The sequence below is a fragment of the Carya illinoinensis genome, chromosome 3 (genome assembly GCF_018687715.1).
Source record: "Carya illinoinensis cultivar Pawnee chromosome 3, C.illinoinensisPawnee_v1, whole genome shotgun sequence".
NCBI classification, from domain to species: Eukaryota; Viridiplantae; Streptophyta; class Magnoliopsida; order Fagales; family Juglandaceae; genus Carya; species Carya illinoinensis.
The window spans coordinates 3,401,646-3,429,150 of record NC_056754.1 but is presented as its reverse complement, the minus strand read 5'-3'; the positions used below and the strand labels follow the sequence as shown (position 1 = coordinate 3,429,150).

Sequence of the window (27,505 nt, the reverse complement as noted above, 5' to 3'; positions counted from 1 at the left end):
TTTCTCCTTTCTCTTCTTTCTCTTTTTTCTTTCCTTTTCCCCACTTTTTTCCTCCGGTTTCTCTCTCCCCGTGCGCGCGACGCTCTTCCCTTTCCCTCCTGTTATTTTATTTCGGTCGCCCAGAACTACCTTTCGCTGGCGCCGTGACCTGCACTGCCCATCTAGTTTTCTTCTCCTCCGGCCGGTGATCATCCCTACCAAATTTTACCTCCATCCGAACCACCATTAATCACCATGAGCTCCTCCAAGCCGCGGCGTTTTTGAGCTCCAGCGCTGCCGTCACTCCACCTTCAATCATAATCTCTTCACCACTTCATCATCGACCTCTTGCCAACCTAAACCACCCATTTCCAGTTCCGATCCGTCATCAGAGCAACACCCACGATCTCACCTTCCATTTTGGGCTTTTTGGCCTTCCACCTTTATTTCCTCCGCCACCCACGGCCAACTCTCACTTCCACTAACTTTATAAAACACCTCTAAGTTATTCTCTATCAATCACAAGTCTTGGTTTGTCCCCATTCAATATGGGGTATTTTGCAACCCACGGCCACAATGTTTTTACACTGTTACGTTGCTTTTTCTTCGTCGTTTGCAGCCCTTTGATTATTTGGAAATTATTTTATAGCAACTTTATTTTAGATTTAAATATATTATTGTTTTTACAATATATTGTGACTGGTTAGTTATTGTGACTTGTAATATTTTGATACGCTTGTGCTTTAAGCGAATTTATATTTAAACAAAATTCTGGTACTTAGTTGTAAGACTTTTATTACCGATGCGCTATTTTTATTATACATGTGTTGCTTGCACACATATTCGGCACTTGGCGATGGGATGCGTAACCCGTGTTGTCATTATCATGACGCTTCGATTTTCGCTAGCGTGTACGTGAGACCGAGGCCACGGCGGGGTTATCGCACGGTTGTGTATCGAATTTTCCTATTAGAAATTCCATATTGGTTTGTATAGAATAGAGAAATGATATTTATAATCATAAAGTGTATAAATATCGTTACACAGTTATTTTCTAAAAAATAAATAAATATTATATTTATATGAAAAATTAATTAATATTTTAATACTAAATTTTATTTTTTTTAAAATAATTATACAACACTTGCAAACTCTATGAATTAATCTAGCATTTCTATGTTTGGAGTTTTTTTTTTTTTTTTTTTGGGTTATTGGGTTCCGATGCTAGGCACCATTCGTGGGAGTTCTTACCCCGCTCTCTCTCTCTCTCTCTCTCTCTCTGTGGCTGTGGGGGCTGGGCACTGGGCAGCGTGATTTACTGGGGAATACTTGTTAAACCTCGCAAAAACACAGTTCCTCACAAATCCTTTTGATTTGATGCCCTTTATTCTCCATCTCTTTCTGATTGGAACTTTACGCCCACCGTCGTTGTTTCTTGCAATTTCCCATTTATATACCAATACCCCTCTTAAGACTCTCTCCCTCTTCCCTTTCCCTTTTCTATAAATTGCGCATTTCTCAGCTCACTTCCATTTTCTTCCTCATGTTTTCTCACTCCTTTGGCTTCTTTTACCTTGAATTTCATCTGGGTGTCTGTCATTTTTTCTGTTATTGCCCTAAATCTCTAGGGTTTTGTTTTTTTAACCTCTGTTCGCAACTTTGATTCTCACATATTTTTCATCTCTCAGCCCTCATTTCCCTTCAATCTCATTTGGCTAGTTCTCATTCCCTCTATTCTTCCACGAAATCTCAAGGATTTCTGCTTGTTACATTTCCTTTATTGGGTTATCTCGAGATCCCAATTTTGGTTCTTGGGTTGTGCTCCTTTCTCTTCAATTCACTCCTTTTCTTTCTGAATTTTGATTGCAATTACAATGTCACAAGGCTATGCTATAGAGCTTTACTTCGATCCCGCCCTCGAAAACCAGGTCTTGAAGGCCTGGAACGTGCTCGCTCGTCGCCAAATCAGCACGCAACTCATCGAAATTGAATCCCGTCCACATATCACCCTCTTCTCCAGCCCCTCTATCGATCTGCCGATGCTCGAAAACGTAGTTAAGAGCTTTGCTTCAAAGCAAGAATCTTTGCCTCTATCTTTCTCTTCAATTGGGAGTCTTCCCGATGAAAACAACGTGCTTTTTCTATCGCCTACGCCCTCGTTGTCGCTTCTCCAGTTCCAGGCGCAATTGTGCGATACAATGAAGAGGGAAGGGGTAGAAATAACGGATGAGTATAGACAAGACTCGTGGATTCCTTATTGCGCCGTTGCTCAGCAAGTGCCGAAGACTCGGATGGCCGAGGCATTTTGCGTATTGCGGGACTTGAAGATGCCGGTTACCGGGTATGCTATGGATATAGGGTTGGTGGAGTTTTCTCCAGTGCGCGAACTGTTCTCCTTTGTGCTCGGCAATTCGGTAGAAGCATGAGGTTTCAGAGCTGTTCTTATGTGTTACTCTGAACTTTAATTTTTTTCTTCTCCGTTATGATTGTGGTGCCTTTGGTGTACTGTAGATTGATAACATGTGCTATTCAGAGCATAGTCACAAGATTTGCAGTTTATGTTTTTGAATATGACCCTTCCATCTTACTTGTTTCTAGATTGATAATTCATTCTGCTTATATTGAAACATCATTGGAAATTCTCTTTGGGAGGTAAGAAGAAGATTGTCTTCTTTTGCGTCCATTCCATATGTGGAAGTTAGCTTTTCTCTTGGGCCATTGGACTCATTCTGCTTATATTGAGAACATCATTGGAAATTCTCTTTGGGAGATAAGAAGAAGATTGTCTTCTTTTGCGTCCATTCCATATGTGGAAGTTGGCTTTTCTCTTGGGCCATTGGAAGTAGTAGTTGACTAAAACTTTTATCTTACACATTGGAAGAAAGTGAAAAGAACAGAAAGCCTAGTGCTCCAATGTTATTTTCACGAAATCTAGGATCTTGTACGGTTATTCTTGAATTTAGTATGCTTCGGTGCCTTTTGGTGCACAAATCTTTGTGTCGGTCATTAGTTTTCCTGTCACTTGTCATTTATCTGTCATTTCCTTAATGTACGAGGAGCTTCTCCACGTTTAGACATCTTGCAGTTCTTGACTGCAAATGTATTGCCTGTTGGAGTGTTTTATCAAAGAAGTGAACCCCCAAACTTACAACTAGTTGCATCTCTGCAGATTGTCCGCTTTATAACCATCAATTTCCTTTATTCTTTTGGTGATCCCTTATATATGGCATGCACACTTAGGTGTCTCATCTTCTTGATATATATATATTTTTTATAAGATTTTATGTTACTTGTTCCAGAAAGGGGAGAAAAAGTACCTATTATTGCTACAATCCCTGTTTGCCGTGTCCATATTATGTGATATGTGCTGCCATTGAGGGAGGAAGCTATCCTATGGGACTACAAGATTGAAGTTCTTTTTTACCTAGAAAAAAGGGACTTTTGTTCCGCTGAATAAGTTTTTATGATTGTAGATTTGCTTATCCCAATCAGTTGTTGAAAGCTGCAATGAGGATTATTCTCATTTATGCTGAATGTCGTATTATGTTTTCTTTTTTAATGAGCAAACAAAGTCAGAATAATTATAGGATACATTTCGAATCCCTAGGGCTTCGTTAGAGTGGTGGCTTGGAGTAAGCTCCTCACGTCTCAGGTAGGTTCCAATTTCAAAGATCTTTCCATAATTGTAGAAAAGGAAAGGAGGAGAGAGAGAGAGAGAGAGAGAGAGAGAGGGGGGGGGGGGGGGGGGGGGGGGAGCGGTTGGTTTAGTAAAATGGGTCATGCCATCCGCTTTGCAGTTCATGTGTACTTGAGTCAGGCTTTTCCTGGATAATGGAGAGGATGTTGGATAGTGGGTAGGTAGATTTGCCAATCATGTTTGGAGTGTGGCTGATGGTGGGCAGAAGTTAACCCCAGATGAAGTTTTGGTGAAAGCCAAGAGTTCAATCAACTTTCTAAGGAGGTTCCATTCGGATCAGAATCTTCTTTCACGTCTATCTTAACAGACATCCAGCCTCCTGGACCTTGTTTTTGTTTCGTGGAATGGGAAATTTCGTAGGTACTAATATGGTTGTCTTGAACGAATCTCCTTGGTATGAAAGCTGATTGGGTCGATGATTGTTTTGTGGGGTGCCAATGCCTGCGGGGAAGCCACTGTAGGGTTCGTTGGAGAGAGAGAGAGTTGGCACTGAAGTAGGAATTGAATTGATTGATATGTCCGCCGCCAGATTGCACAGTTATAATGAAAGAGGTCGTGGTTTCAGATTTGTTTCTCTCTCTGTTATATATTTTTATTATGAGAAATGTTAGATGCAGTCGACAAATACAAGCGGGATGCAAACGATTGTACGGAATGAATAAAAAATAATAATAATTTTTTTTTTTTCATGTAGATTTTATATTAATTCACTTTTTTCAAAGTGACTGCACGCCGCTTGCACAATCACGACTGTAAATATCATCTCTCTTTTATTATATATATACACACACATATCCTGCTTGAATATATCCTTCAATTTGCCGTCTTCTCTTTAGCTTTGTGCCCTCTTTAATAGCTTGTTTAGGTTAATTCTATTTAGGTTATAATCAATAATGTTGTGTTATATATAATCACTTTGACATATTCTTTATACATTTCATTGATGCGATTGGTCAAATAAGTTATTTTATATTAAAAAAATAATACAACCAATCATATTAATAAAATGTGCAAATATTATGTAAAAGTAATTGTATATAATTTCTTTTTTTAAATATGTACATTTGAATACAATCTTTCTATTATCTTATTTTCTAAACGAGATAGATGGAGCCCGACACTCGTTATTTAGAGAGATTAACTTGTATATATATATATTTGCAATCATAAAATACGTTTGTACCAATCAATCTCACGCATTATTTGTAAATAAAGTAAAATTTATTATTACAAAATTATTTTTTTATTTAAATTTATTTTTTTGTAAAAAAAATAAAAAATGCCAGTCGCCTTTCACTTACCTTCGAGACTGCATTTAATATCCGCGAGCACGGGATGAAAATGATATAATTAATTCTAGATAGATACGCTTTAGGATCTGCAAACGTTAACAGCCGCGTCAGTTGGCATGCCAAGTGGTCGAGCTGCTCGTGTTGCTCCTTATTATCATTCATTCTCACCTACATCTTGATTCTCCCATTTTAAAGCCTCCGTACATCAAATACATTAAATTTTCTCACTGGTTTTTTCTGCCACGGTGTTGCCAACTAGTTTAGATTCAAATGCCCGTACAAACAAAAACGGGGATATTATTATGACAAATATATATATATATATATATAGGTATGCTATGTATAATTTATAAGCGCTCTAACTGGCCTGGTTAATTAGCTCCAACCCTTCGTCAAGAAATCAAGTCAACCCTGCCTCCTTTCTCAAAACTGCCATAAAAAGTTCACTCCAGGTGTCAACGGGGCCCGGCATGCACCAATGAACACAGTCGTTGTAGCCTCCTTTCCATTTGTTGCCCCAATGTTCTCCTGGGTGTCCATCCGGTCTCATCAGCATTGCCCTTGTAACATCCACAACTCCAAACCTCTTCCCTTGCTTTTCCGCCACTTTTCTTGCTCTTTCGTACTCTTCTACCTGAACGTTTCTCACTTGCCAATCATAACTCCGGCCCAAGTCTATCTCCGTTTCCCCGAAAGGAGCTGTCCTGTTGCAGTACCCTCCTGTGTTCCAAGCCCCATTAGCAAAGTGAGCTGGTGCAAATGTCCTCAACAATGTCACCAGGTGAGCGCTGCAGTTCTTGCATTCATTTATGTAGCTAAACGCAGCTCGAAAGGCCATTCTCAAAGCAAAGTCTGCATCGTGCCCAGTTACATTTGGTTCATTGCAATAAACGCATCCTGTAATGTTCTCCCCTTCGTGGAGATACATTACTCGGAAGAACCAGTGCCCAGCCGAGATGATGGCATAGTCTATATCTGGAAGGTACTTCGCCCACTCGATGTCAACCTTGTCGATCTGCAAGTCGAAAACGCTGGACCCTGTACCATTTATCGTCCTTTCCTCGCCGGCTATGAGGAATTTGCTCCAAAGGACCATGAGGGTGAAGTTATGGCGTGGAAAGTACCATGTCCGGAACCTGTCTTCTGAATCCTTGTAAACATCTTTTGGGATTTCCTCCTGCAACATCACTGACATTAGATAATTGTCTTCACTCACAGACAACATTGATTTATGAAAATTTGATTTCCTGATTGTGATCACAGAAGATTACGTGGACCTATCATAGAAAACTCTCATCATGCAATGCGTGGCAAACTGCACGTACCAAAGTAATCGAACGGCCCATTTTCCCGATGACCAGAAACTAAGGTCTAGATGAGATAATTTTCTAATATATAATTTTATTTTAAAATTTTAAAAAAATCAAATTATTTATTATATTTTATATAAAAATTAAAGAAAATTACAATGAATCCACGAGACGAAACCAGCCTAACCTATGCATCTACAAAGTCTGACTCAACTATATATATTATATACAAGTATTGGCAAATATTCTCATTTTTCTTAAAGAATTGATTATTGCTTCTATATACGATGGATGTACTTGAATGGCCCACATGTGCCTACGCTGTCACTAGTTTTGTGGTCATCATCAACGTCTTGTCAGAGGACACGAACACCAATCTTCAATGCTCTAACGTTGTCGTTTTCTGTCGACTAATAGCCCGAGAATTACAGATTATTCCTGGCTTAGATATCGCCAAACTTATTACACATGATGAAAGAAAAAATCCCGAAACTTTAGGTCATTTGTGGCTGATCTTTTGCCATATATTCTTCAAAGTATTCATTAACCTACCTTAAATACTGAACAGCTCAGATAATAAAGAATGCCAACTGCCATGCAGTACTACTTCCATTTATAAGTAAAATTCTTTCCACAAGGTATATATAAATGCCAACTCATTTAACATAATAAAGCAAAATTCTTTCCTTCTAAGCACAGCATGCATGAATTAGTCAGAAAAATAGGCCGGGGACTAAAAATTAAAGAAGAAGCACATTCTCTGAGTAGTAGTACGCAAAGAATATTAGAATTATTGAAAAGGACTACCTGCAACAGTATGCATCTCCTGCTTATAACCCTAAATGATTCTTTACATTACTTTTTATTCGCGTATGGTTTGATACTTTGAACGATAAAAGAGAAGGAAAAAAACAATGTTGTTTGCACTCGTGTCGAATGAACCTCGATCCACCCTCGTGTCTTCTCAAATTAAATTAATTAAGATATCGATCATTTTTGCTAAAGAAAATAATAATAATAACAAAGTCTGTTAACTCACCTGTGACAAGAGGCATAGAAGGGATTCCACATGATTCCGGGCAACCGAGTCACCGATGAATGCCATTTTCTTTTGTTGCATAATTTGCAGAAAGGTCTTGGTATCAAACCTTGGGAGCTCGCATTCGTCAGGTTTCCATCTCCAATTGAGAAAATCCCTGTCCTTCCTCCCATGCTTAAAACAGTTCTTCGACTCAGGAATTGTTGCACAGCTTGAATTGGTATACAAATGCTCTCTTGATTCTGGTACCCAGTGACCCTTAAACAAGTCACAGTTCTCTTTCTCTATAAAATCAAATAATGTTCAGAACTCAAAACAAGACCCCCCCACCCACACCAGAAAAAAGACAGACAAAATCAACAAAATGAAAGGAAAAAAGGGTTATTCAAGAATTTACTCTTCTGATCGGGGTGTTGATGTTCTTGGAATTGTTTTTCGAAATAATCATGGCTTTGTTCTGGGACAGAATCAAGGCCTTGTTTGGATATGATAGCCAAAGGGTTTGGAGAATAGAGGAGGAAGAGGCTGAAAATGGTGGCTATGAACAGAGAAGGCAACATGAAAGGTACCAATCTCCCCATGTCGGGGCGTCTCTCCCTTTCGCCATACTGATGTTTTTGTTGGAAAAGAGTGCTTAAAAACTTCATGCTCCTCCTCTCCACAAGTCAGAGAAAGATCAAAAAGAAGGGTTTTGAAGTGAGAGATTTCCTTATAAAAAAAACCGAGATAATATCATGAGATGAGCTGCGGAGAATCTGTTGCTTCCTCCATTCGATTATGCTGGTGTCTACTTTATGAGAGATGTCCCTCCCTCTCCCTCTCCCTCTCCCACTCCCTCTCCTCCCGTTTTCCGTTTCGTTTTTTCAAAATTTATTTTTGTAGACTGATGGATGTGGAGCTGCTTTTGTGTGGAAACTGGAAAGTACCGTCGGCCGTGTGATATAAAGACAGATGGCACTTCTGGCTGCAAGTTGATTTGCATGTGAATTTATAGATGGGTCTTTGCTAATGAGCCTGATTTCACGGCGCAATCTTTTCGGGTTTGCAAATGCCGAATGCTAAGCACTTTGTCATATTGGGCTATGTCTTTAATGCTTCCCACGACGTTAACTTTCCCACTTATCCATGGCAATGAAGGCCAACCATGTCTACTTTTCATGGAAAGTCCCATATAGTTATTGTGCACACATTGTGAGTCCTCCCCCTCCCCCAAGCTAAAAAGTTTGAACAATTCAAATACTCCTCAAATGAATTTTGAATAATTGTTATAGTCTTTGATTTATTAAAATTTTTATATATAATTACTTTTGCGTACTATTTTATACACTTTATTGATGTAATTGATTATGTATTAAAAAAATTAATATAGTTAATTACATCAGTAGAATGCATAAAAAATATTTAAAAGTGACTGTATGTAACATTACTCAATTAAGAAATTAATTTGAACAATTCAAAATTTTGAGTAATCATTATATTCTTTAATTTTTTGATATCCGATTATATGAACATGATTTTTAAATAAGATGATTTGATTTCAAAATAAAGTGATAATTTGGCCATGATTGAATAAGATGACGAGTTTCTAATTTATAGTTTGTGGTCTTTCCTTAAATTGATATTGGATCCGTCGATCATTATATGTGATGGTGAACATGAATATGAATGAATAAGATGAGCTTCTTTCTAGTTTGTTTTGCTCTATATACCCATCCCATTCATATAATTAATCAAAGACTTGACTAAATCCAAACAAAAACAGAAATAAAAAAGACTTATTTTTCTAAAAACAAAAAATAAAATTCATTGAAGTTTCTGAGAAGACCTTGATCACTAATCAGGATGGAAGACTTTCGAGTCAATAGGGATCACTTTTTTAGGCCCTTTTTTCACGTGCGATCGAGTAGTTACGAGAAAGTTCTTTGTGCCTGTTTGCGATTGTTACGAGAAATATAACTTATAATTTTAAAGTTTATAATTTAAACCTTAAGTAATAAGTTTTATTGTTAAAAAGTTATTTATTGTTTTAGTAATCATATATTTAAAATATTTTTAAATATATTATATTTATTTGAAAATAAATTAAAAAATTACTTTATGAGATAGAAATAACGATTATTTGAAATTTTAAAAACTATGTTCATATTTTTTAAAGTTATAATTATCTTAAAATTGTATGAATATTTTTATCCATTAACAGTTTTTTTTTAAATTAGAATTACATTCCACACAATCCTGAAAAATACATTTGAGGAAAAACATCAAAATAATAATTTTATTAAAATGAACTTTTTAGCTTATTTGAAATTAAAAGTACTTTAATATGTAACACTCAAACAACCTAATTTTTTTATTAAAGATATTTTAAGACTATTTAATTACTTTTTAATACTCTTACCGCAATTCTACAAGCCCTTAAGTCTGGTTTGTTTTCATAATCATTTTCATCTCATTTAATTGTTACAACTTTTATAAATTCTCACATTTTGGATCAGTTTGGAGTTACGGTAAGAATTTTAAAAAGTGCTTAAATAGCCTTAAAAGCTCTTTAATAAAATAAAATTAGGTTGTTTGGGTATTGCATGCTAAAACATTTTTAATTTTAAATAAATTAAAAAGTACATGTGCTTTTTCGAATAATGCGAAATGTAAATCGAATTTTAAAAATATTGTTAATGGATAAAAATATTCATACAACTTTTAAATAATTACAACTTTCAAACTTTCAAATATATAGTCATAATATTTAAAAATTTAAATAATTGTCATTTTTATTTCATAAAATATATTTTTTATTTATTTTTAAATAAATATAACATATTTAAAAATATTTTAAATATATGATTATTAAATAGTAAATAATTTTTTAATAATAAAATTTATTACTTAAATTATAAATTATAAATTTTAAAGTTATAAGCTTTATTTCTTATCGTAACCTCAAACATGTATAGGTGTGAAACGTGAGGGCGCATGATTAAACAAACATTTCGTACTCCCATGTGTTGTCAATTACTAACACCTTGGAACTTAGGAAAGGGGCACTATAATTGCGCCACAAATTCAAGGACGCTGAATGCTGATGTCGTTACCGGCACTCTTTATTTTCTTGTTTTCTTTATTTAAAGAGTCAAAACTCATAAGTCTTTATTTTTTGCAAAAAAATGTGTTGAATACAATGGATGGTCGTCCGCGCCCTTCGGAGAAAAGCTCTGATGTGTCGTGCACTTCAAGCCGGGCCTACCCACGCAACAATTTTTCTTTTAAGAAATGATATTTTCAGTTGTAATTGTACAAATAACGTATAGTCGTTTTAAAAAAAATAAATTAATATGAGACCCAAATGAAAAAAAAAACTAAATTTTTAATCGTAGATCTCATTTTTTTTCAAAATGATTGTGCAGTATTTACAATTCTACAACTGTATATAGCATTGTTTTTTTCTTTTATAGCCTTAATTTCTTCACTTAGAACTTGTTTATTTTTTCAATATATTTTCTTCTTATTTAATTTAATTATTATAATTTTTTTAAATTTTTATATAAAATAAAATAAACAATTAATTTTTTAAAAATTTTAAAATAATAATAATATTAAAAATATATATTAATAATATTTTATTCAATTTTTAATTTTTATTTCAAATCATCTCATCATCTCATCATATCTACCAAAACAAACGAGGCCTTATCTTATTTATGCAACACCGTGTTCCTGCATCCTCCAAGCAAAATAATAATAATAATAATTTTATTATTTGTGGATTACTTGTTTGAAAAATACTTTAATTATAAAGAAAATTTATATAAATAAGTTTATAAATAAACGTGATTTGAGTACATTATATTATAAAATTATTATTTTTATTATAAAATAAATTTAAAGTACAATCAATTTATGAGTTTAATTTTATAAATTTCTTTATGATGGTAATAATTTTTTGAGTAATGTTACGTATAGTCACTTTTACGTATTCCTTGTATATTTTATTAATATGATTAGTTGTATCAATATTTTTAATATATAACTAATCTCATCAATAAAATACATAAAAAAATATATAAAAATAACTGTAAATAAAATTTTTATAATTTTTTTGTCCATGTACTGATCTGGCCTCGCCACTTTGATGGAGGGATAAATCTGGGCCGTGGGGTCTAAAGGCTTCGTTTTCGGCCTTGGGTCCAATGATACTTGGGGCTCACTATGGCCCATGGAAAGTTTGGACCGAATCAAATATTTCCCAACCCAGCTTCGGTTTTAGACGAGAAACATTGGGCCTCGCTTAAGAGTTATGCCATTTGTTCTATCTTAATAATGCGGGAATCTCAAATTGCCTAGCTTATGACATGAAAGACACCATGTTTGCTTTGTGTCGGCAATGCATGACGTGGATTATATCACTGTACGATAATTTTTGCATCAAGGGGCCCTATAGTTTTAACTTTTGTATATCAAGACTCACGTGGATCATTTTTTTTTTTGGATCATATACTGCTTCACCATTTCGAATTTCTGTAGCTTTCAGATTGATCATGTGATTGGGTCTTTTATTTGGATCACTTGTCCACATTAATCATATAATTAGACCAAAATATTACACATTCATCGGCCTCTTGATGAGCTCTAGACTGTTTATACATGCATGCATGCATGCATACATACATACATACATATATATACATGTTCTGCATGTAGCATTATATATACCAGCTAGTACAGCACACTTTTGAGAGGTTTCGTTCTAGCTGTTGCCAAAACTGGTAGGCCATAGCAGTGCACAGCAAACAGCTTTAACTAAGTTTTAAGAAAGAGATTAGTTTTGCATGCAGAACATCTTGAACCTGTCATCAGGGCATCGGTACTTCGAGTGATCGATGTGCTTGCAGCAGATCATTTGTTTGCATGCACTTGGATGCATTAGGCCGGCAATGATTAACACATTGTATAACGCAAACATATAGTAGCTAGCTAGGTTGCCAATTTGATTTGATTCGAGGAGAGAAAACTAGTATAAAGAATGGAAGAGCTAGCATAAAATTAAAGTCCCACACTCATATATATGCACATTAACAAGATAGTGATTTGAAAGCACTTGATATAATATTATACTAAGTTGATGCGTACAGACATGGCCAGGACGTTAGATGAGCACATGCAGGAGTTTCTAGGACAGTGACCCCTCACATGTGAGCATGGCAAGCAACCTAGACAAAACCCTTTAATAAATCGAGCTGCAACCTCAGAAAATCTGCCATTTTAGACTCTGATACCAGCAGTGGTGGGCATTGTTAGGTGGGTGGCTGTGTTGCACTGCTTGGTTGCTGGGATGCATAAAAATACAATTAAGCCTCCATTGTTTCTTCAACATAATGCATGGGAGAAAAGGATCACATGCTGTTTATCCTTACTCTTTCTGAAAGTAACTTCTCATCGAGGGATTCATTCCCCTGCTGTTGCTGAACAGGTTCTACCGAACCTAACGGTTGTCCCGATCTCTTATCTAAAAAACCGTGGCCTCCATGGCAGAAAGTTATTTCTTGTCACCCTACAGTAACAGTGTTGCTACGACAGAAAAGTCGACATTACAAACTCAAACCGAGCTGTTTCCTTGAATTGATTAGCACTGCCCATGTCTAGACTCTAAGGAAATATTCTTCTCAAAGAATGTGACACAGACGATTCCAAAAAACACTTCATATGCATTTATATACAGTTAGTTACAACTTAGGGGAATGTAAATTAAATGAACTTTCCACTAAAAAACCGACCAGCCTCTCATGTGGTGTCAGGTATGAGCTTCCAAACACCCACTTCAGATCAAATATCTGTATTTAGTACAAAACTCATTTTATCCTTTTTTTTTTTTTTTTTTTTTAATTTTATAATTTTCGGTCTATTAAAAACTGACATACGTAGAGAATTAAATTTAATAAATGGATCTTAAAGTTTTGAACTATTCCAATAAATTATACTCAATCGAATTGCAGATTCAAAAGGACAAAAATGTCTTTCATCTATTATAATATTTATTAAGAAAATTTATGTGACAGCTTTTACTTCAGGATTTGAGAAGAGACGAGTGGAACTGGACAGTGGAGCCATGCGCAATCTCGTGCCAAAGAAAGCGCGTCATTGCTCGTGCATGCTAGCTCACACGAAGCAAAGAAATTAAGCAATTATGCTGTCGACGCTAATGAGGCGGTCAAACACGTTTTACATGAAAAGGCTGACAAAAACTGCATTTTTCCTGATTGCGCACTTTTAACATCATGACTAGATGTAACTTATCATATTTTCTTCCAAGAAATAAATAAACAAAGGTCACTTTTCTAACATGATTTTTGGTCCAAATATAACCCTATGATTGCTTTGAATTTGTCCAATGAAAAGACCATTGAGGACATGAGGTGCAGATAATTGGTGTTAAAAAAAAGGTCAAAAATAAATATAAAAGTCGCCTCTCGACCCTTGTTCTCATGCAATCATTACGAAGTATCATGTGTTTGTGCTTGGACTGGCTACGAGAGCTTACTTTACAACGATCAAACTCATATTTATTTAAATGTTATAAGCTTATATGCATCTGACTTAACCATAACGCGTAACATGATTATGACGGTTAATAATATAATCCAAACAAAACCCAAAGAAGAAATCAAGAAGCTTCTTTGTAAGAGGTGAAAAAGAAAGGTTTTTTTTTGGCAGCAATACATGATGCTTCGGTGCCCAAATCAAGAGACAGGAAGAACCTTTTGTGGGGGGTTGATCTGCTGCTTGGCTGTACCTGGTTGTCACTGCCAAACTTTCATGACTGGTCACCAGACTAATTCAAGCTGGACATTCTGATCAGCTTTACTTACCTTTAAGCATTAGGTTTACTTTGAATTCTTTCTTTGCTCCTTTTGCTTTTTTTTTTTTTTTTACCTGCCTATCAAACACGTGTACCATTGCCAGTTGATTGGTCTTTACAGTATTCAGTTTCAAAGTATATAGCTGAGTTGGACCTTCCAATTCTTACTACACATACAGAAAAAAATATATAGTGCCTTGTTCTTCTTTATTAGTAGCTCTCTGTGGCAAATGAGATTCGGTGCATGTTCTCTCTGTCTCTCTCTGTGTTGCATCATGCTTTGACCTAAAGGCTGAAATATCAATTGTCAACTGTCATGCTCAACTCCATATGAAATCTGGGATTCTGTTTCCACTCTGATCTCGAGGATCCAGATTTCAGAAGATTTCATATAAAATTGGAGCTTTTTGTGGTTCTCTTCTCCTACTCTCTCTTCAATGATGTCATAGCCGGCTCATAACTGAATTTCACAGTTCACCCCCAATTCTCATCGCTTCTTTTCCAAAATCTTGCTCTGGGAAGCGATTCTTTTTCAGCATTGTATCTTGTGAACTTGAATTCCGGGAAAAAGAAATGGTTCCCAACTCTGTTGTGGTCACGATTGAGAAGCCTAGCAACTTCTCTTTACTCGAGGTCAATGGTTCCGATTCATCATTGTTCCGGGACAAACAGAAGGCTGCAAGTCCCAAGCAGTTTTCATGGGTTCTTCTTCTCAAAGCTCACAGATTTCTGACCGGTCTTTCATGGCTGGCCATGGCTTTCAAGGCCACGTTTGCTTCAGTTAAGAAACGCATTGCCTTGTCTGATTTAAGTGAGGAGGAACCCAAAAGCAGAGGAAGGTTGTACAGATTTATCAAAGCTTTTCTACTCATCTCAATTCTAGCTTTGGTGTTAGAAGTCGTTGCTCATTTCAAGAAATGGAATCTGCAAATGATACAGCCTTGGGAGGTTCAGGGTCTTGTGCAGTGGTCCTATGTGGCTTGGCTGTCTTTTAGAGAAGCCTACATTGCTCCTTTTGTGATATTGCTTTCAAATTTCTGCATTGTGCTATTCTTGATTCAATCTCTCGATCGGCTAGTTCTATGTTTCGGGTGTTTCTGGATCAAGTATAAGAAGTTGAAACCCAAAATAGAAGGAGAAACTTACGAGACTGAGGATTCATCAAGTTTCCCAAAGGTCCTGGTTCAGATTCCCATGTGCAATGAGAGAGAGGTAACAGTTCGGAGCCAACTAGTCTCTCTCTTTCTTCCGTGCATTGGTGCATTTTTTTTGTATATTTTGGATCTTTCTGAGATTTAATTATTTGTTCCTGCATCAGTTTGTATATATGAAATTTGACTCATTTCACAGTGCTATTAGCAATCAAATTTTCTGGTACTGAATTTGTAATGTTTGATTAAGGTGTATGCGCAATCAATTGCTGCTGCCTGTGAGCTCGATTGGCCGACGGACCGACTTTTAATTCAAGTCCTAGACGATTCAGATGACGGAAATCTACAGCTTCTGATAAAAAATGAAGTCTCCTCTTGGCACGAGAAAGGAATCAACATCGTATACAGACATAGACTGATCAGAACAGGCTACAAAGCTGGCAATCTAAAATCAGCCATGGCCTGTGACTATGTCAAGGATTATGAATTTGTTGCAATTCTCGATGCAGATTTCCAGCCCAATCCTGATTTCCTTAAACTGACAATTCCTCACTTCAAGGTAATATAGAAGCCAAATGAAAATACAAGATTTCCTTTTGGTACTCTTTTCACGATTGTTACTCTTAAGGATGATGTGAATTTTTTACAGGGAAATCCTGAGCTGGGTCTTGTCCAGGCTCGCTGGTCATTTGTGAACAAGGATGAGAATCTGCTTACAAGGCTCCAAAACATCAACCTCTGCTTCCATTTTGAGGTGGAACAGCAGGTGAATGGTTTTTTTCTCAATTTCTTTGGATTTAACGGAACGGCAGGTGTTTGGAGAATCAAGGCTCTGGAGGAATCAGGAGGCTGGCTGGAGAGAACCACTGTCGAGGATATGGACATTGCGGTTCGAGCGCACTTGAATGGATGGAAATTCATCTTCCTCAATGATGTCAAAGTGATGTGTGAATTGCCGGAGTCTTATGAAGCTTACAAGAAACAACAGCATCGCTGGCACTCGGGTCCCATGCAGCTCTTCCGCTTGTGCCTTCCTGCTATCATAACTTCCAAGGTTTTGACCTTTTACTGTGTCTATTTTGAAGGCTTGAACTGAAAATTGTGAATAGATTTTTTGAACTTTGGGTTTATCTTTGTGCAGATATCGATGTGGAAGAAAGCCAACTTGATATTTCTTTTCTTTCTGCTAAGGAAACTTATACTTCCCTTTTACTCATTCACATTGTTCTGTATCATACTTCCATTAACCATGTTCATACCTGAGGCAGAAGTGCCTATTTGGGTAATCTGTTATGTCCCAATTTTCATGTCTCTTTTGAACATTCTCCCATCACCCAAATCTTTCCCTTTCCTGGTTCCATACCTACTGTTTGAGAACACAATGTCAGTTACAAAATTCAATGCCATGGTCTGCGGCCTGTTTCAGCTAGGAAGCTCTTATGAGTGGGTAGTGACCAAGAAGACAGGTAGATCATCTGAATCGGATTTGTTGGCATTTGCCGAGAGGGAATCCAAGTCTTCGGGTGAAGAGAAGATCCTTAGGAGGCATTCTGAATCTGGTTTAGAATTGTTGAGCAAACTTAAGGAGCAAAACGTCCCTTCTGTGAAGAAGAGAAATAAGCTCTACAGGAAGGAACTTGCGCTTGCTTTTCTTCTACTCACTGCATCTGTCAGGAGCCTCTTATCGGCACATGGAGTTCATTTCTATTTCTTGCTGTTCCAAGGGTTGTCTTTCCTGGTTGTGGGCTTGGATTTAATTGGAGAGCAGCTGAGCTGAAATGGAAATATATTAAATATACTGAAATTAAAGAGTAAAAATGAAAATTCCCATATATTTTTATTGTTGTAGTTGTTTATTATTCTTATTATGCTTAAAGACTTCTGCATTACAGACCTCCGAAAGGAATTTGTTGGCTTTCTTGATGAAAGAAGAGTTGTTGGGATGTGAAAGACTAAACTGATAAAGTAATTCAGTTAAATCGAGAGAAAATGACGATCTAGAAAACGAGTGAGGTAGATTATGGAAGTGTAAAAACGTATGAAAAGAATATTGTATCTTACAATTATGATGTACAATGCAACATATATATATACAAGAAGTCAAGGAGCACTGAATGCCATAATCGAAGGAGTGATTGTGTCACTATTCAAAAATATTACAACTAAATGCATTAGTCGTTGCTGTCATTCAGAATTGGTTGAATGACTTTAGCAGATTTGGTGGCGGGATTAGTAATTTCTGGAGTTGCACTATCAAAGTGAAAGATGCATATCCTAAAAGGACAAAATGATAAGGAAAATAGATTCAAACAATTTAGATATAAGTATGGATTCTTTTCTGCATGAAAAAGTTTCACTGCACTAAACCCAGCGCCATTATCTCGCAAGTTGCAAAAGGAAAGAATGATCCTGCTATTTATTAAAAGTAGAACATGTCGGAATGCTGGCTTGATTTCACGTTGAAAATGTCATTTCACAGACTTGGCTCAACTATGGCTTGACTCTCAAGTTAATTTTGGCTCAACATTTTGCTTTAATGAATTCCAGACAAATTATTCGCTTGACATCCGCTCGATAGTCTACTTAAGCGAACGAACGTAGGTAGATTTTGAGAGCTCATTAGGTATATTGGAGCTTTTGAAATTAAGAAGTGATTTGAGATTTTTTTCTTGTATTCTATTTTTGTGATAGTTAATTCTTTAAGACCGACTCTGTCAATGGACATACGCTTGTTCAAATTGAACTACATAAATCTTGATATTCTTTGTGTGATTGTCAAATTTTCTTTTATTTACTTCCATTATTATATTTCAAATTAAACACTAATAACCAATAAATCCCAACACCCTAAACCAAGTGCCTTATCTTTTATTCACAAGCAAGGCAAGTCAAAAATGTCATTTTTGTTTATATGAGACCTGGTACCATATGCATTATCATTGGAACTTGTTGGTTGTTGAACCGGCAAGTTGATCATCATCAAGGCATCTTTATGGATCAATATTTGGATGTTCTTTCGTAACCTGGAGATATAAAACTTAAATTTTGTGTCAATTAGTTGTAACTACATCTCTATTATTTTACACAGACTTTATTTCAGAGGAGGCATTCTTGTTTTCCATCTTTTTTTTTTATTATTATTTTTTATTTTTTTAAATAATGATAAGCTTACTACCTTCTTATTACATTTTTACTATTTTTTTATTTACTTAATAGTTAAAGAAATACCTATCAGTGAAGTTGTATATTTAAATTTTTTTTAATGATTAAAATGTTAACAAAATACTTAAAATAAAAAATAAAAATTTCAAATACGTTAGAATAGTAAAGAAGCGGTAAGCTGTCAGTAAAAGTACCATCGTCTTTCTTTTTTATTTTTTCCTTCTACTTTATAACAATCTTTGCCCGTGAAAATCCATATCCGTTGTGGGCTGGTGAAAATTCTTTCTCAGAATAATTTTAAAAAAATTTATTTGTAATTCATAGTATATGGGGTGTCGTGGTGTAGTTGGTTATCACGTCAGTCTAACACACTGAAGGTCTCCGGTTCGAACCCGGGCGACGCCATTTTTCTGTTTTATCCACAAGTTTTTGCTCTCTAAGCAAGGCAGCGCCTTTTGACGGGGGCTTGCCGCTTGGTGATAGACAGAATAACGGAATTTACAAGTTCCCCCTTTCGCTTTCAGGTCTGGCACTTCCCATGTCTCTTCCCAGTCAGGGTCTTTTTCGGCTAGTTTTGAGAATTGGTGGCTTTTCCTAGCATATGGTTCCTTTCAAGTTCCATGCTTAGAAAACTCCGGAAAAGTGAAAATTTACTCTTTGTTTGTTTTTCTTTAATTCATATTGTTTTCCTACTTATGTGTGGTATATTCAAAGATTTTTTGTGCTGCCTTGGTGCGAAGGAGTAAAAGCTTTGGAAAAAGTTCCATTATACCTTTTATGCCTTTCGACTTTTCCACTTTATGGAAAATTTTTCTCGTTTTGCGTTCTTTCTAAACGGTTATGTATTCCAATTAGGGAATTGGTTGTTCGTCGCATAAGAAATGTTTGTCAAAATGCCTTACTGACTCATGCATTGCTTCTCAAACCTTAGTGTCTATGTTGCGGAAAATGCTATAGTTGTCGTGGCAGTCGCTCTGTCGCCGTCGTTTATTATGTGAGCGGCCCGTGCACATTGCATGCTTGATGGCTAGGACTCATTATTTACACTTGGAACGGCACGTACTAATTATTGAAGTAACAGATTAAACTATATCTCATGCAATGTTATGCCCATTTTGACAGTTAAAGAGACGTGGAAAAGATTCTGTCTTGGGCTACAACAACGTTTTCATCGAATCAACTGATTCCATTTTCTGCTGCTGTTGGTACTGCGGCTGTTCCTTATTCTAGCTGCACCGCCAATTTCTTGAATGTATGTATTCCAAGAAGGGGCAGGTTTGATTTCTTTGTTGCTGAGAACCACTCGAGAGTGAGGACTTCCGTGGTTATGTCAAACCGAGTTTCTTCGTTGCAAACCCAACTGAGTACTTGGGAAGATCCTGATGATGGCAGTGGTAGTGAATATGATGAGGAAGACGAGGAAGTGGAAGAAAATGACTTGGATTATGAGAGTGACTGGCAGGAAGAAAGAAATGTCTCAGCTACAACGAGTGTTGAAAAGCCCACAACAAACAAGTACGAGGAGGATCTTGTAAAAGGTTCTTACTTTGCTAGAACCTTTTAGTCCCTTCTATTATTCAACTTTCGTCTTTTTTTTCCCTTTCAGGATAGTGAATGCTCTTGAAGTGGAAAGAAGCTTGAAATGCATCATTATTCTTTTATTTATCTTTTTTGGTGCATAATATGATACGAAAATAATTGGTCTCTGATTGTGCAAGTGTTGTGAAGTATGGCATAAACCAAGTTACCTCTAAAAATTAGTTGATCTCTTTCTGTTGGAAACTATTATTTAGTATTGATTCCTTTACGACACCATTGCACTTTGTTATCCGACTAGTCCATCTTCAAACCCAATTACCCAAGCCCAAGAGCTTTAAACTCTTAAGCATGTATTGGGTTTGTGTGTGGTTCCAAAACCATGGCATAAAAAGCATTTCTGGTAAAGGCCTTGGGCTGGGCTTGGGGGTATGCTCCCCCTAGGTCTAAGGTTTAACTTCCCTTGGGTGCAAACTATCTCTAGGGGCCATCGGACTGCGGGATTTTTCCTTTGAATTACCCGAGATGTAGTTGTGGAAAACTCCTTGCCGAGAGTCTGTGCACTTCTGGAATTAGTCAGGACGCTATCCCGAACACCTAGTGCGAATAAAAAAAGAAGAAGCATTTGTGTATGATATTTCTTTCAGTTTTTTTTTTTTTTAATAGAGGGTGGTGGGGAAGACATTTAGAATAAGCATTCTGCGAATGCTGATGGGCAAAGACAATATTTCCTCTTCTCAATCATTCTGATTTCCTTTTTTGTGTATCAAAGGGGTATCTGACTTCTGTAAAAGAGCCAAATCTCCTTCCCTCTTGTGTTACCTGAGTACGAGTTCTCACTTGTCACAGACTGAAATGGAAAAGTTCCATTTAGGCTTTGTAGTTAGTTATAGGACCATCTCATCTAAAAGTTTAATTATACCAAACTGAGGAGTATCTTGTTCGTTGGATTCTGAGGTTGCATTGGCCCAAATAGACCCCTTGTTTTAGGTGCCACTGCATTAATTTCAAGTTAAAATTTCTTTCCAAATTGCGAACTGCTAGAACTATGACAAATATAAATTGTTTGCCATTGAACGGATTTGTCACTAGAGATTTTGGTGGACTGCATCTTTTCTTTGCTATTTGAGTTATATTGTAATTAATTACACGTATGGGTTTATATTCTCTTGGCTCCTATGTAAACATTTGACCAACTGTGATCTGCTTGGCTAATTACTGCAGAGGTGGAACAGCTTTTGGGACCCGAAGAAAGAGCAACTTTGCAACAGAATGTGACACCAAACCTGGGAAAAATATCAACAGTAAGCGTTGAAAACATTGGGCAGCTTTCTATTTTTTTTCCTCGTTTTGCATACTTGGGAGAAAATCTCACTTGCTGGTTAAATATCTCCTAGTTTATGGTTCTCACAAAAACTGTAGGGAGCAGCTCATTTGTGGAAGTACCTACTGCTTGCTATGGATTTTTATCCTTGAAAAATTTGATGGAATGTCTATCTCTTTTCGATACTTTTACTTCTTCTACCCCAATCGTTCAGGCAAAATGGAGCCCTCTCCATACTCTTGCGCTATCAGGGCAAATACCTTTCATGGATAGGCTGATTGAAAATGGGCTCAACATAGATACTGTTGATCAGGTGAGGTTTATTCATATATTAGTTCAACATTTATTTCTCAACCCAAAAATGATATATAATTTGCAAAACAGGATGGCCTCACAGCTCTTCATAAGGCAATTATAGGCAAAAAGGAGGCTGTAATTAGCCATCTTCTAAGAAAAGGTGCCAGCCCTCACGTCAAAGACCAGGTGAGGATAAGATTTTCATTGTCATAAAGCAAGCTAGCAGCAACAGCTTATACCTTAGGAACTATGGTTTTATATCTTTATCCTCATGTCAGGATGGTGCTACTCCACTTCATTATGCGGTTCAAGTTGGTGCCATGCAAACTGTGAAGTTATTGATCAAATATAAGGTGGATCTAAATGTTGCAGATAATGTGAGTAGTCATTAAATTTCCTTAATGTCAATATCCTGTGATGTTTACCCTTAAATCATGTTTATGAATTCTTTCAGGATGGGTGGACTCCATTGCACGTTGCCATCCAAAGTAGAAATAGACATATAACAAAAGTTTTGTTAGTCAATGGTGCGGATAAGAACAGGAGGAGTAAGGTAAATTCTAGAGCTACATGTTTCCACTGCAAATTGTAATGATGTCAGTTCTAGCCCCTTGTTTTTCAGCTCAACTATAGTTTTATTGATATGGAGAGAATCTGGGTGAATGTTCGCAAAGGAGTCTTGTGATTAACATAAAATTTCATTTCTTTTGGGGAAAAAAGATGTGGTTAACTTTGTAACTACACTTGCAAGGTAGTTAGAGCTGATCTTTTCTTTGAGCTTATAAGACATGTGTCAATTGCATGATATCCTTCTTTACCTTACGATGTTTCATCAAATTTTTTTCTCTTTTTAACCTCTCTGGTGGAGCATGAGAATTGATAAGCAAAGAGTTTCTGCTTTGTGCTTTCAGTGAAGGTAAAATTATCATTATTGGCTTAACTGCTTTCAGGATGGAAGAACACCCCTGGATCTGAGTTTGTGTTATGGGAAAGACTTCAAGTCATTTGACCTCGCCAGGTTACTGAAGGTAGTCCCAGCTGACAGAGATCTCTGATGGAGACGGGAATGCCACATTGTTGAGATAAAATCTTCAGCTGCAAGAATATGTCTAGAGATTTGTTTACTAAACTTCTTCACAGGCTTGCATTCTGAGGTGGTGTGAGAATTACTTCTTGATTGTTTAAGTTCCTGGTGGAGGTGCACTGAGAATAATCTTGATCCTGAAGTTTCATGAGGGGCTAATTCATGTCAACCTCCACATTGATTGGGATGTGAAGAATGATGCTATTGCCAATGGACGAACATTGTAGTTTGTAGTATGTATAAAAATATCTCTATTATCAAGGAATGCAGACTATGGGCTATCCATCCCGGGTCTCCATGTCCATTCTATAATGATACTTGATGAAATCGGTTCCCTGTTTGCTAATTAATTACTCCCTGATTCGGAATGGACTCTTCTTTTTTCTTTCGCAAAACGCTATGTTTCTCCTTACACCCACGAAAAACCAAATTACAGACACCTAAAAATGACATTCACCTCAAAGTAGAGGATCCATGACAAAGAGTCATTAAATTATTTGAAAAAGTGAACGTTATTCTTTAATTCTAATGTTTTTATAAGAAAAATCTATAGTTGATCATGACATCTATATTCATTCATATGCAAAGTGATCGATCATTTGGACTGCCACTAAATCCTTTGCAGCTGTTTTGATAGTGAGATGCGATAATTGTAAATAAAAATTATAAATTAAATAAAATATTATTAAAATATAATGTTTTAATATTATTATTATTATTATTATTATTATTATTATTATTTTGAGATTTAAAAAAATAAATTGAAATTTAAAAATGTTAAATTATTTATAATATTTTATGTAAAATTTTTAAAAAATTGTAACCGTGAGATGTTCTAACGGCGTCGTCTTCCCGCCGAAGCCCACAAAGATAGGCACAAACCCATTTTGCATCGTCTCCCTCGCCACGCCACGCCACACCACACCACACCACGCCACTGTCTAGCGACTGGAGTCTGGACCCCTCTCTCTCTCGCTCCCTCCCTCACTCTCTCTCTCTCTGGACTACACATCTAAGGTACGGAACTGGCATTTTTTGGCAGAACTATCTATTTGGCCTTAAAAAGATTAGGGCTTCGATCATGACCGTGATCACTGATCATCATGATTCTCTTGCAAGGGGGAAAATGGTTCTACAATACATTAAATTTGTACGGATCACTATCATCATGATTCATGTTAAAAGTTTCCGTATTTGGCTGGTTCCATTTGCAGCGCATTACCGGTAAGAGACATTTGGGTACTGGCCACAAATGGAGGAAGAGAAGGACGCGTTTTACGTTGTACGGAAGGGGGATATCGTTGGCATTTACAAGACTTTGAGCGATTGTCAAGCTCAAGCCGGATCTTCCGTAATCTTTTTTCAACCTTATGATATGATTTTATCTATGAGCATGTCTATGTTTGAAGCAGCTATGTATGATGACTTGATGAGTCAAGTCCTTCGCGGGTTTGTCTCATCTTTTGGTCCATTTTTTACCTAACCAGCCAGGTGAATTTGGTCTTAGGAGTCTTCTTTATTTCGATAAACTTTCTGTTTGTTGCCCAAAATTTGTGTTGCTGCAAACTGTGGAAATAAATTTTATCTCCCTTCATAGGCGTGCAACCCTTCTGTAAGCGTGTATAAAGGATATTGTTTGCCCAAGGAGGCAGAGGAGTACCTTGCCTCACATGGGCTTAAGAATGCAACTTATTCTACTAGCGTTGTTGGTGTTAAAGAAGATCTGTTTGGAAAACTTGTTGCTTGCCCTTATCAGGTTTGTTATCTAAGCACCCAATCTTTCAGTTTTGTCTTTTTTATTTTTATTTTTATTTTTTATACACTCTTTTAGTAGTAGGTCTGCGTCTGCCAGGGTTCTTCTGCTGGTCTAAATCCTTACCTTGGTTGTCAAAGGGTTAATATTGTTGGTTTGCAGAGATGTTTTATTTAGTTTTCAGTGTAAAGAAATTCTCTCGTCGTTTATTGAATGTATGATTGGTGAAATCATTTTTGTTGGACATTATATCCCTTTCAGCAACCAGCTTCTTCTAGGGTAAAAGCAGCTAACGAGGATACTCCCCCAAAGAGATTGCTAGAAGTATTTGATTCAGACTTTGTAAGTTGACATAAGTTATGGTTCATTTAGAAAACTGATAGTTTATGAGACAAATTTTTTTATTTTTGCATGAATAAATTTTGGAACTAATGGAAGTTAGATGGAGTATAAAATGCCCCATGATGGAATGGAGTTGTTCTGATAATCTTGCCTATATCATCTTTGGGAGTATGTACAACTTGATTTTGTTTTAGTGGTGAGTAATTCTTGTGGTTTCTATTCTACAGGAGATGGTTGGATCAGCTTCATTTTCCTCAAATCCTCAGAAGAAACCTTTCAGATTAGATTATTTCCATGAAACTCAAGCAATTTCATTAAGTTGTGTAAGCAGCTGACCTGATAGTACCGTTCATGGACCAAGAACACAATTGATACTACTGTTTAATTATGTCACATCATAAAAGGATCCTTGTGTATGTAGTTGCTTACATGCATGTAAATTATGTATTACTTTTGTGGTCATTCTTCCATTATAGTGTTTTCAAATATCTAGTGGAAATACAAGGTTTACTTATCAAAAGAATGGAATTGGGCCTGATGCAGATCTGTTTGCCAGCTAGATCTTTGTATTGGGCACTCTTTAAGACAATTTCAAATAGCTTCATTTGGAATATTGGTGTCTGTAGGTGTAAAGTGTAAACGGGTGTTGTGCTCCAACAGGGTGTCCTATTGGTATAACTACCCAGATGCTATAAGCAGGGGATGTGGGTATGTAATTGATCTGTTTTTTGTGTTGTTTTTGGAAAAACATGTACTCATGTTCACCAGAAAGCTCTAAAGCAAGCAAAGAGCGTGATGTTCTTGTTATACACAATCTTACATGGCATTTGGCACTGAGGAATTATAAATTACCAATTACTTGTGTGATTTTGTCATCGAACTGCTAGTATCTTGATAATCTCATTATTATGGCCCCTAGGTGTCGAGTCAGCTGGTAAAATCACGGTAGGGTTGAGGTGTGTTTTGGGTTTGATAAGTAAGATGTCCGTCATGATATAAATGCTCCACTGCAAACTGTGATAGACTACTTTATGTCTAATTATGTTGATATATAAACTAACAGTGCAAAAATATGTCTTGTCCATGTTTATGCCCAGCGTTCGTGTATCCTACAGTTTGATGGTGCTTCGAAAGGAAATCCTGGACAAGCTGGTGCAGGAGCTGTGCTACGTGCTGAAGATGGAAGTATGGTATGCAGTTAACTGTCAATTTTCTAGTGCTGTTATGCTTGTTAATCCTTTATTATGTATATTTGTGTGACCCTGAGCTTTGGTAGGTCTGCCGATTGAGTGAAGGGGTGGGCATTGCAACAAATAATGTTGCTGAGTATCGAGCTGTGATCTTAGGTTTGAAACATGCTCTAAAGAAAGGATACAAATATATTCGTGTTCAGGGAGACTCTAAACTTGTTTGTATGCAGGTTTGTTGTTTTTGTTATATAACACTGATTTCCTTTAGGCTTTCTCACTTTTTCATCTACGAATCTTACATGTTTTTTTTCAAACATGTTGCCCGGAGAGAGGTGTTTGCTTGGTATTCTTGTTTATGAGGCGTATTCATGTTACAGATTCAGGGACTTTGGAAAACCAAGAACCAGAATATGGCTGACTTGTGTAAAGAGGCCAAGGAGTTGAAGGATAAGTTTCTGTCCTTCCAGATCAATCATATTGTTAGGGTAAATGCAAATGGTTACTTTTTTATATATTTTTTTTTAATGCAATTGGTTCTGCACTTTCTATGTGCTATTTAAAATATACATATTAACACGTTTACTATTCCCTCCATTCCACAAGAGTCATTTATCGATGATACATGTTTGACCGAATCAAACATTAAATTCCTTGTGTTCTCCTGAAAGCATTGGTACATTACCATTTGAGGAACTGAGATATCTTGTTGAGTTCAAGTGCTCGATTTATCTTCTCCATAGTTCTTAAAAGTGTTAGAATTAATAAAAGTTTGGAAGCCATTGACTGCTCGTAGAGTTAATAACAGAACCAGCATTGACTCTCTGACGTATTGTTCTAACTTTCTTTGTTCATTTTCAAGGAACTTAACTCTGAAGCCGATACTCAAGCAAATCTAGCTGTAGATCTCATGGGTATGACCCTTTTGTGTGCTACTGAAGTTTTATTGCTTTTATGGTTTGTGGTAATTGCCTTCGTTACAGCAAAAGTTATTGGATCTTATGCTTATGCAGATGGACAAATTGTAGAGGATTGTAGAAAGAAGTAGCTCCAATGTCAGAGGTGGTAGCTGCATCCGTTTTTTGGTTGACAGAAATATTTGTTGCCTGACTTGTTTGGACTCGCTAGCCTTGAGGCCAAAATCTATTTGATATTCTGCAGTTGAAACGAATTTAAGTGTACCAAAATATGCCAAGATTAATCGGTGCAAATACTTTTTGGACGACCAAGGATCATATATATATATATATATTCAAGCTCTTAGTTTAGCTGTTGGCCCCTTCTCAATGCTTTTTTTACTATGAAAAACATCTATTCAACAGTCATACATTACACACCTACTGAGTGCTAAAAGAAAATTAAAAAATCGGTATGTAGTGTCGGGCTGCTAAGAAAGAGCCATTCTACTTATTATCCTCTGCAACACATACCACACTTTATTTTTATTTTTTTATTGTTTATTTTTGTTTTATTTTTGCTAAATTAAAGAAATTCTTCTA

The 27,505-nt window shown here is 36.4% G+C and overlaps 5 protein-coding genes and 1 non-coding gene across 9 annotated transcripts; 5 read left to right on the top strand and 1 right to left on the bottom strand.

Moving 5' to 3' along the window:
* Positions 1 to 1,203: 1,203 nt before the first annotated feature.
* On the top strand, positions 1,204 to 2,550 carry LOC122302550. The gene has a single exon (XM_043113854.1). It carries the CDS (start codon positions 1,854 to 1,856, stop codon positions 2,403 to 2,405), a length of 552 nt encoding a protein of 183 aa, XP_042969788.1. The 5' UTR covers positions 1,204 to 1,853; the 3' UTR covers positions 2,406 to 2,550.
* Positions 2,551 to 5,178: 2,628 nt separating this feature from the next.
* Positions 5,179 to 8,260, bottom strand: LOC122302579 (protein ALTERED XYLOGLUCAN 4-like). The gene is made up of 3 exons (XM_043113894.1): positions 7,715 to 8,260; positions 7,318 to 7,601; positions 5,179 to 6,145 (listed from the first exon to the last, which is right to left on the bottom strand). The coding sequence occupies exons 1-3, from the start codon at positions 7,962 to 7,964 to the stop codon at positions 5,369 to 5,371; spliced, it is 1,311 nt and encodes a 436-aa protein (XP_042969828.1). The 5' UTR covers positions 7,965 to 8,260; the 3' UTR covers positions 5,179 to 5,368.
* Positions 8,261 to 14,272: 6,012 nt separating this feature from the next.
* LOC122302544 (xyloglucan glycosyltransferase 4-like) lies at positions 14,273 to 17,271 on the top strand. The gene is made up of 4 exons (XM_043113846.1): positions 14,273 to 15,382; positions 15,572 to 15,880; positions 15,971 to 16,375; positions 16,463 to 17,271. The coding sequence occupies exons 1-4, from the start codon at positions 14,744 to 14,746 to the stop codon at positions 17,096 to 17,098; spliced, it is 1,989 nt and encodes a 662-aa protein (XP_042969780.1). The 5' UTR covers positions 14,273 to 14,743; the 3' UTR covers positions 17,099 to 17,271.
* Positions 17,272 to 18,814: 1,543 nt separating this feature from the next.
* Positions 18,815 to 18,888, top strand: TRNAV-AAC. Its single transcript has one exon. It is a non-coding gene; the product is annotated as a tRNA-Val (tRNA).
* LOC122302546 (ankyrin repeat domain-containing protein EMB506, chloroplastic) lies at positions 18,842 to 23,092 on the top strand. Of its 3 annotated transcripts, none has more exons than XM_043113849.1 (8): positions 18,842 to 19,007; positions 19,606 to 20,021; positions 21,244 to 21,323; positions 21,558 to 21,656; positions 21,728 to 21,826; positions 21,919 to 22,017; positions 22,095 to 22,193; positions 22,591 to 23,092. In XM_043113849.1, exons 2-8 carry the CDS (start codon positions 19,811 to 19,813, stop codon positions 22,693 to 22,695), a joined length of 792 nt encoding a protein of 263 aa, XP_042969783.1. In that variant the 5' UTR covers positions 18,842 to 19,007; positions 19,606 to 19,810; the 3' UTR covers positions 22,696 to 23,092. The 3 variants fall into 3 exon arrangements, with proteins under 3 accessions (XP_042969783.1, XP_042969784.1, XP_042969785.1); XM_043113850.1 differs by having other exon boundaries at positions 18,842 to 19,125; XM_043113851.1 differs by lacking the exon at positions 18,842 to 19,007 and adding an exon at positions 19,163 to 19,477.
* Positions 23,093 to 23,574: 482 nt separating this feature from the next.
* On the top strand, positions 23,575 to 27,274 carry LOC122302545. 2 transcript variants are annotated; one of them, XM_043113847.1, is made up of 10 exons: positions 23,575 to 23,741; positions 23,939 to 24,075; positions 24,322 to 24,480; positions 24,739 to 24,819; positions 25,047 to 25,142; positions 25,917 to 26,009; positions 26,096 to 26,239; positions 26,387 to 26,494; positions 26,869 to 26,920; positions 27,020 to 27,274. In XM_043113847.1, exons 2-10 carry the CDS (start codon positions 23,977 to 23,979, stop codon positions 27,052 to 27,054), a joined length of 867 nt encoding a protein of 288 aa, XP_042969781.1. In that variant the 5' UTR covers positions 23,575 to 23,741; positions 23,939 to 23,976; the 3' UTR covers positions 27,055 to 27,274. The 2 variants fall into 2 exon arrangements, with proteins under 2 accessions (XP_042969781.1, XP_042969782.1); XM_043113848.1 differs by lacking the exon at positions 24,739 to 24,819.
* The last annotated feature ends 231 nt before the right edge of the window (positions 27,275 to 27,505 follow it).

Bases quoted from the DNA above. Each gene is read 5' to 3' on its own strand.
- LOC122302545 (XM_043113847.1), top strand. From the start codon at position 23,977: ATGGAGGAAGAGAAGGACGCGTTTTACGTTGTACGGAAGGGGGATATC. The intron at 24,820-25,046 runs GTAAGTTGACAT...TCTATTCTACAG, and splicing joins AAGTATTTGATTCAGACTTT to GAGATGGTTGGATCAGCTTC. The intron at 26,240-26,386 runs GTTTGTTGTTTT...TTCATGTTACAG, and splicing joins CTAAACTTGTTTGTATGCAG to ATTCAGGGACTTTGGAAAAC.
- LOC122302544 (XM_043113846.1), top strand. From the start codon at position 14,744: ATGGTTCCCAACTCTGTTGTGGTCACGATTGAGAAGCCTAGCAACTTC. The intron at 15,881-15,970 runs GTAATATAGAAG...AATTTTTTACAG, and splicing joins TGACAATTCCTCACTTCAAG to GGAAATCCTGAGCTGGGTCT. The intron at 16,376-16,462 runs GTTTTGACCTTT...ATCTTTGTGCAG, and splicing joins CTGCTATCATAACTTCCAAG to ATATCGATGTGGAAGAAAGC.
- LOC122302579 (XM_043113894.1), bottom strand. From the start codon at position 7,964: ATGAAGTTTTTAAGCACTCTTTTCCAACAAAAACATCAGTATGGCGAA. The intron at 7,602-7,714 runs GTAAATTCTTGA...TTGATTTTATAG, and splicing joins TCAACACCCCGATCAGAAGA to AGAAAGAGAACTGTGACTTG. The intron at 6,146-7,317 runs GTGAGTTAACAG...GTGATGTTGCAG, and splicing joins TTCTATGCCTCTTGTCACAG to GAGGAAATCCCAAAAGATGT.
- LOC122302550 (XM_043113854.1), top strand. From the start codon at position 1,854: ATGTCACAAGGCTATGCTATAGAGCTTTACTTCGATCCCGCCCTCGAA.
- LOC122302546 (XM_043113849.1), top strand. From the start codon at position 19,811: ATGTCAAACCGAGTTTCTTCGTTGCAAACCCAACTGAGTACTTGGGAA. The intron at 21,657-21,727 runs GTGAGGTTTATT...TTTGCAAAACAG, and splicing joins ACATAGATACTGTTGATCAG to GATGGCCTCACAGCTCTTCA. The intron at 22,018-22,094 runs GTGAGTAGTCAT...GAATTCTTTCAG, and splicing joins ATCTAAATGTTGCAGATAAT to GATGGGTGGACTCCATTGCA.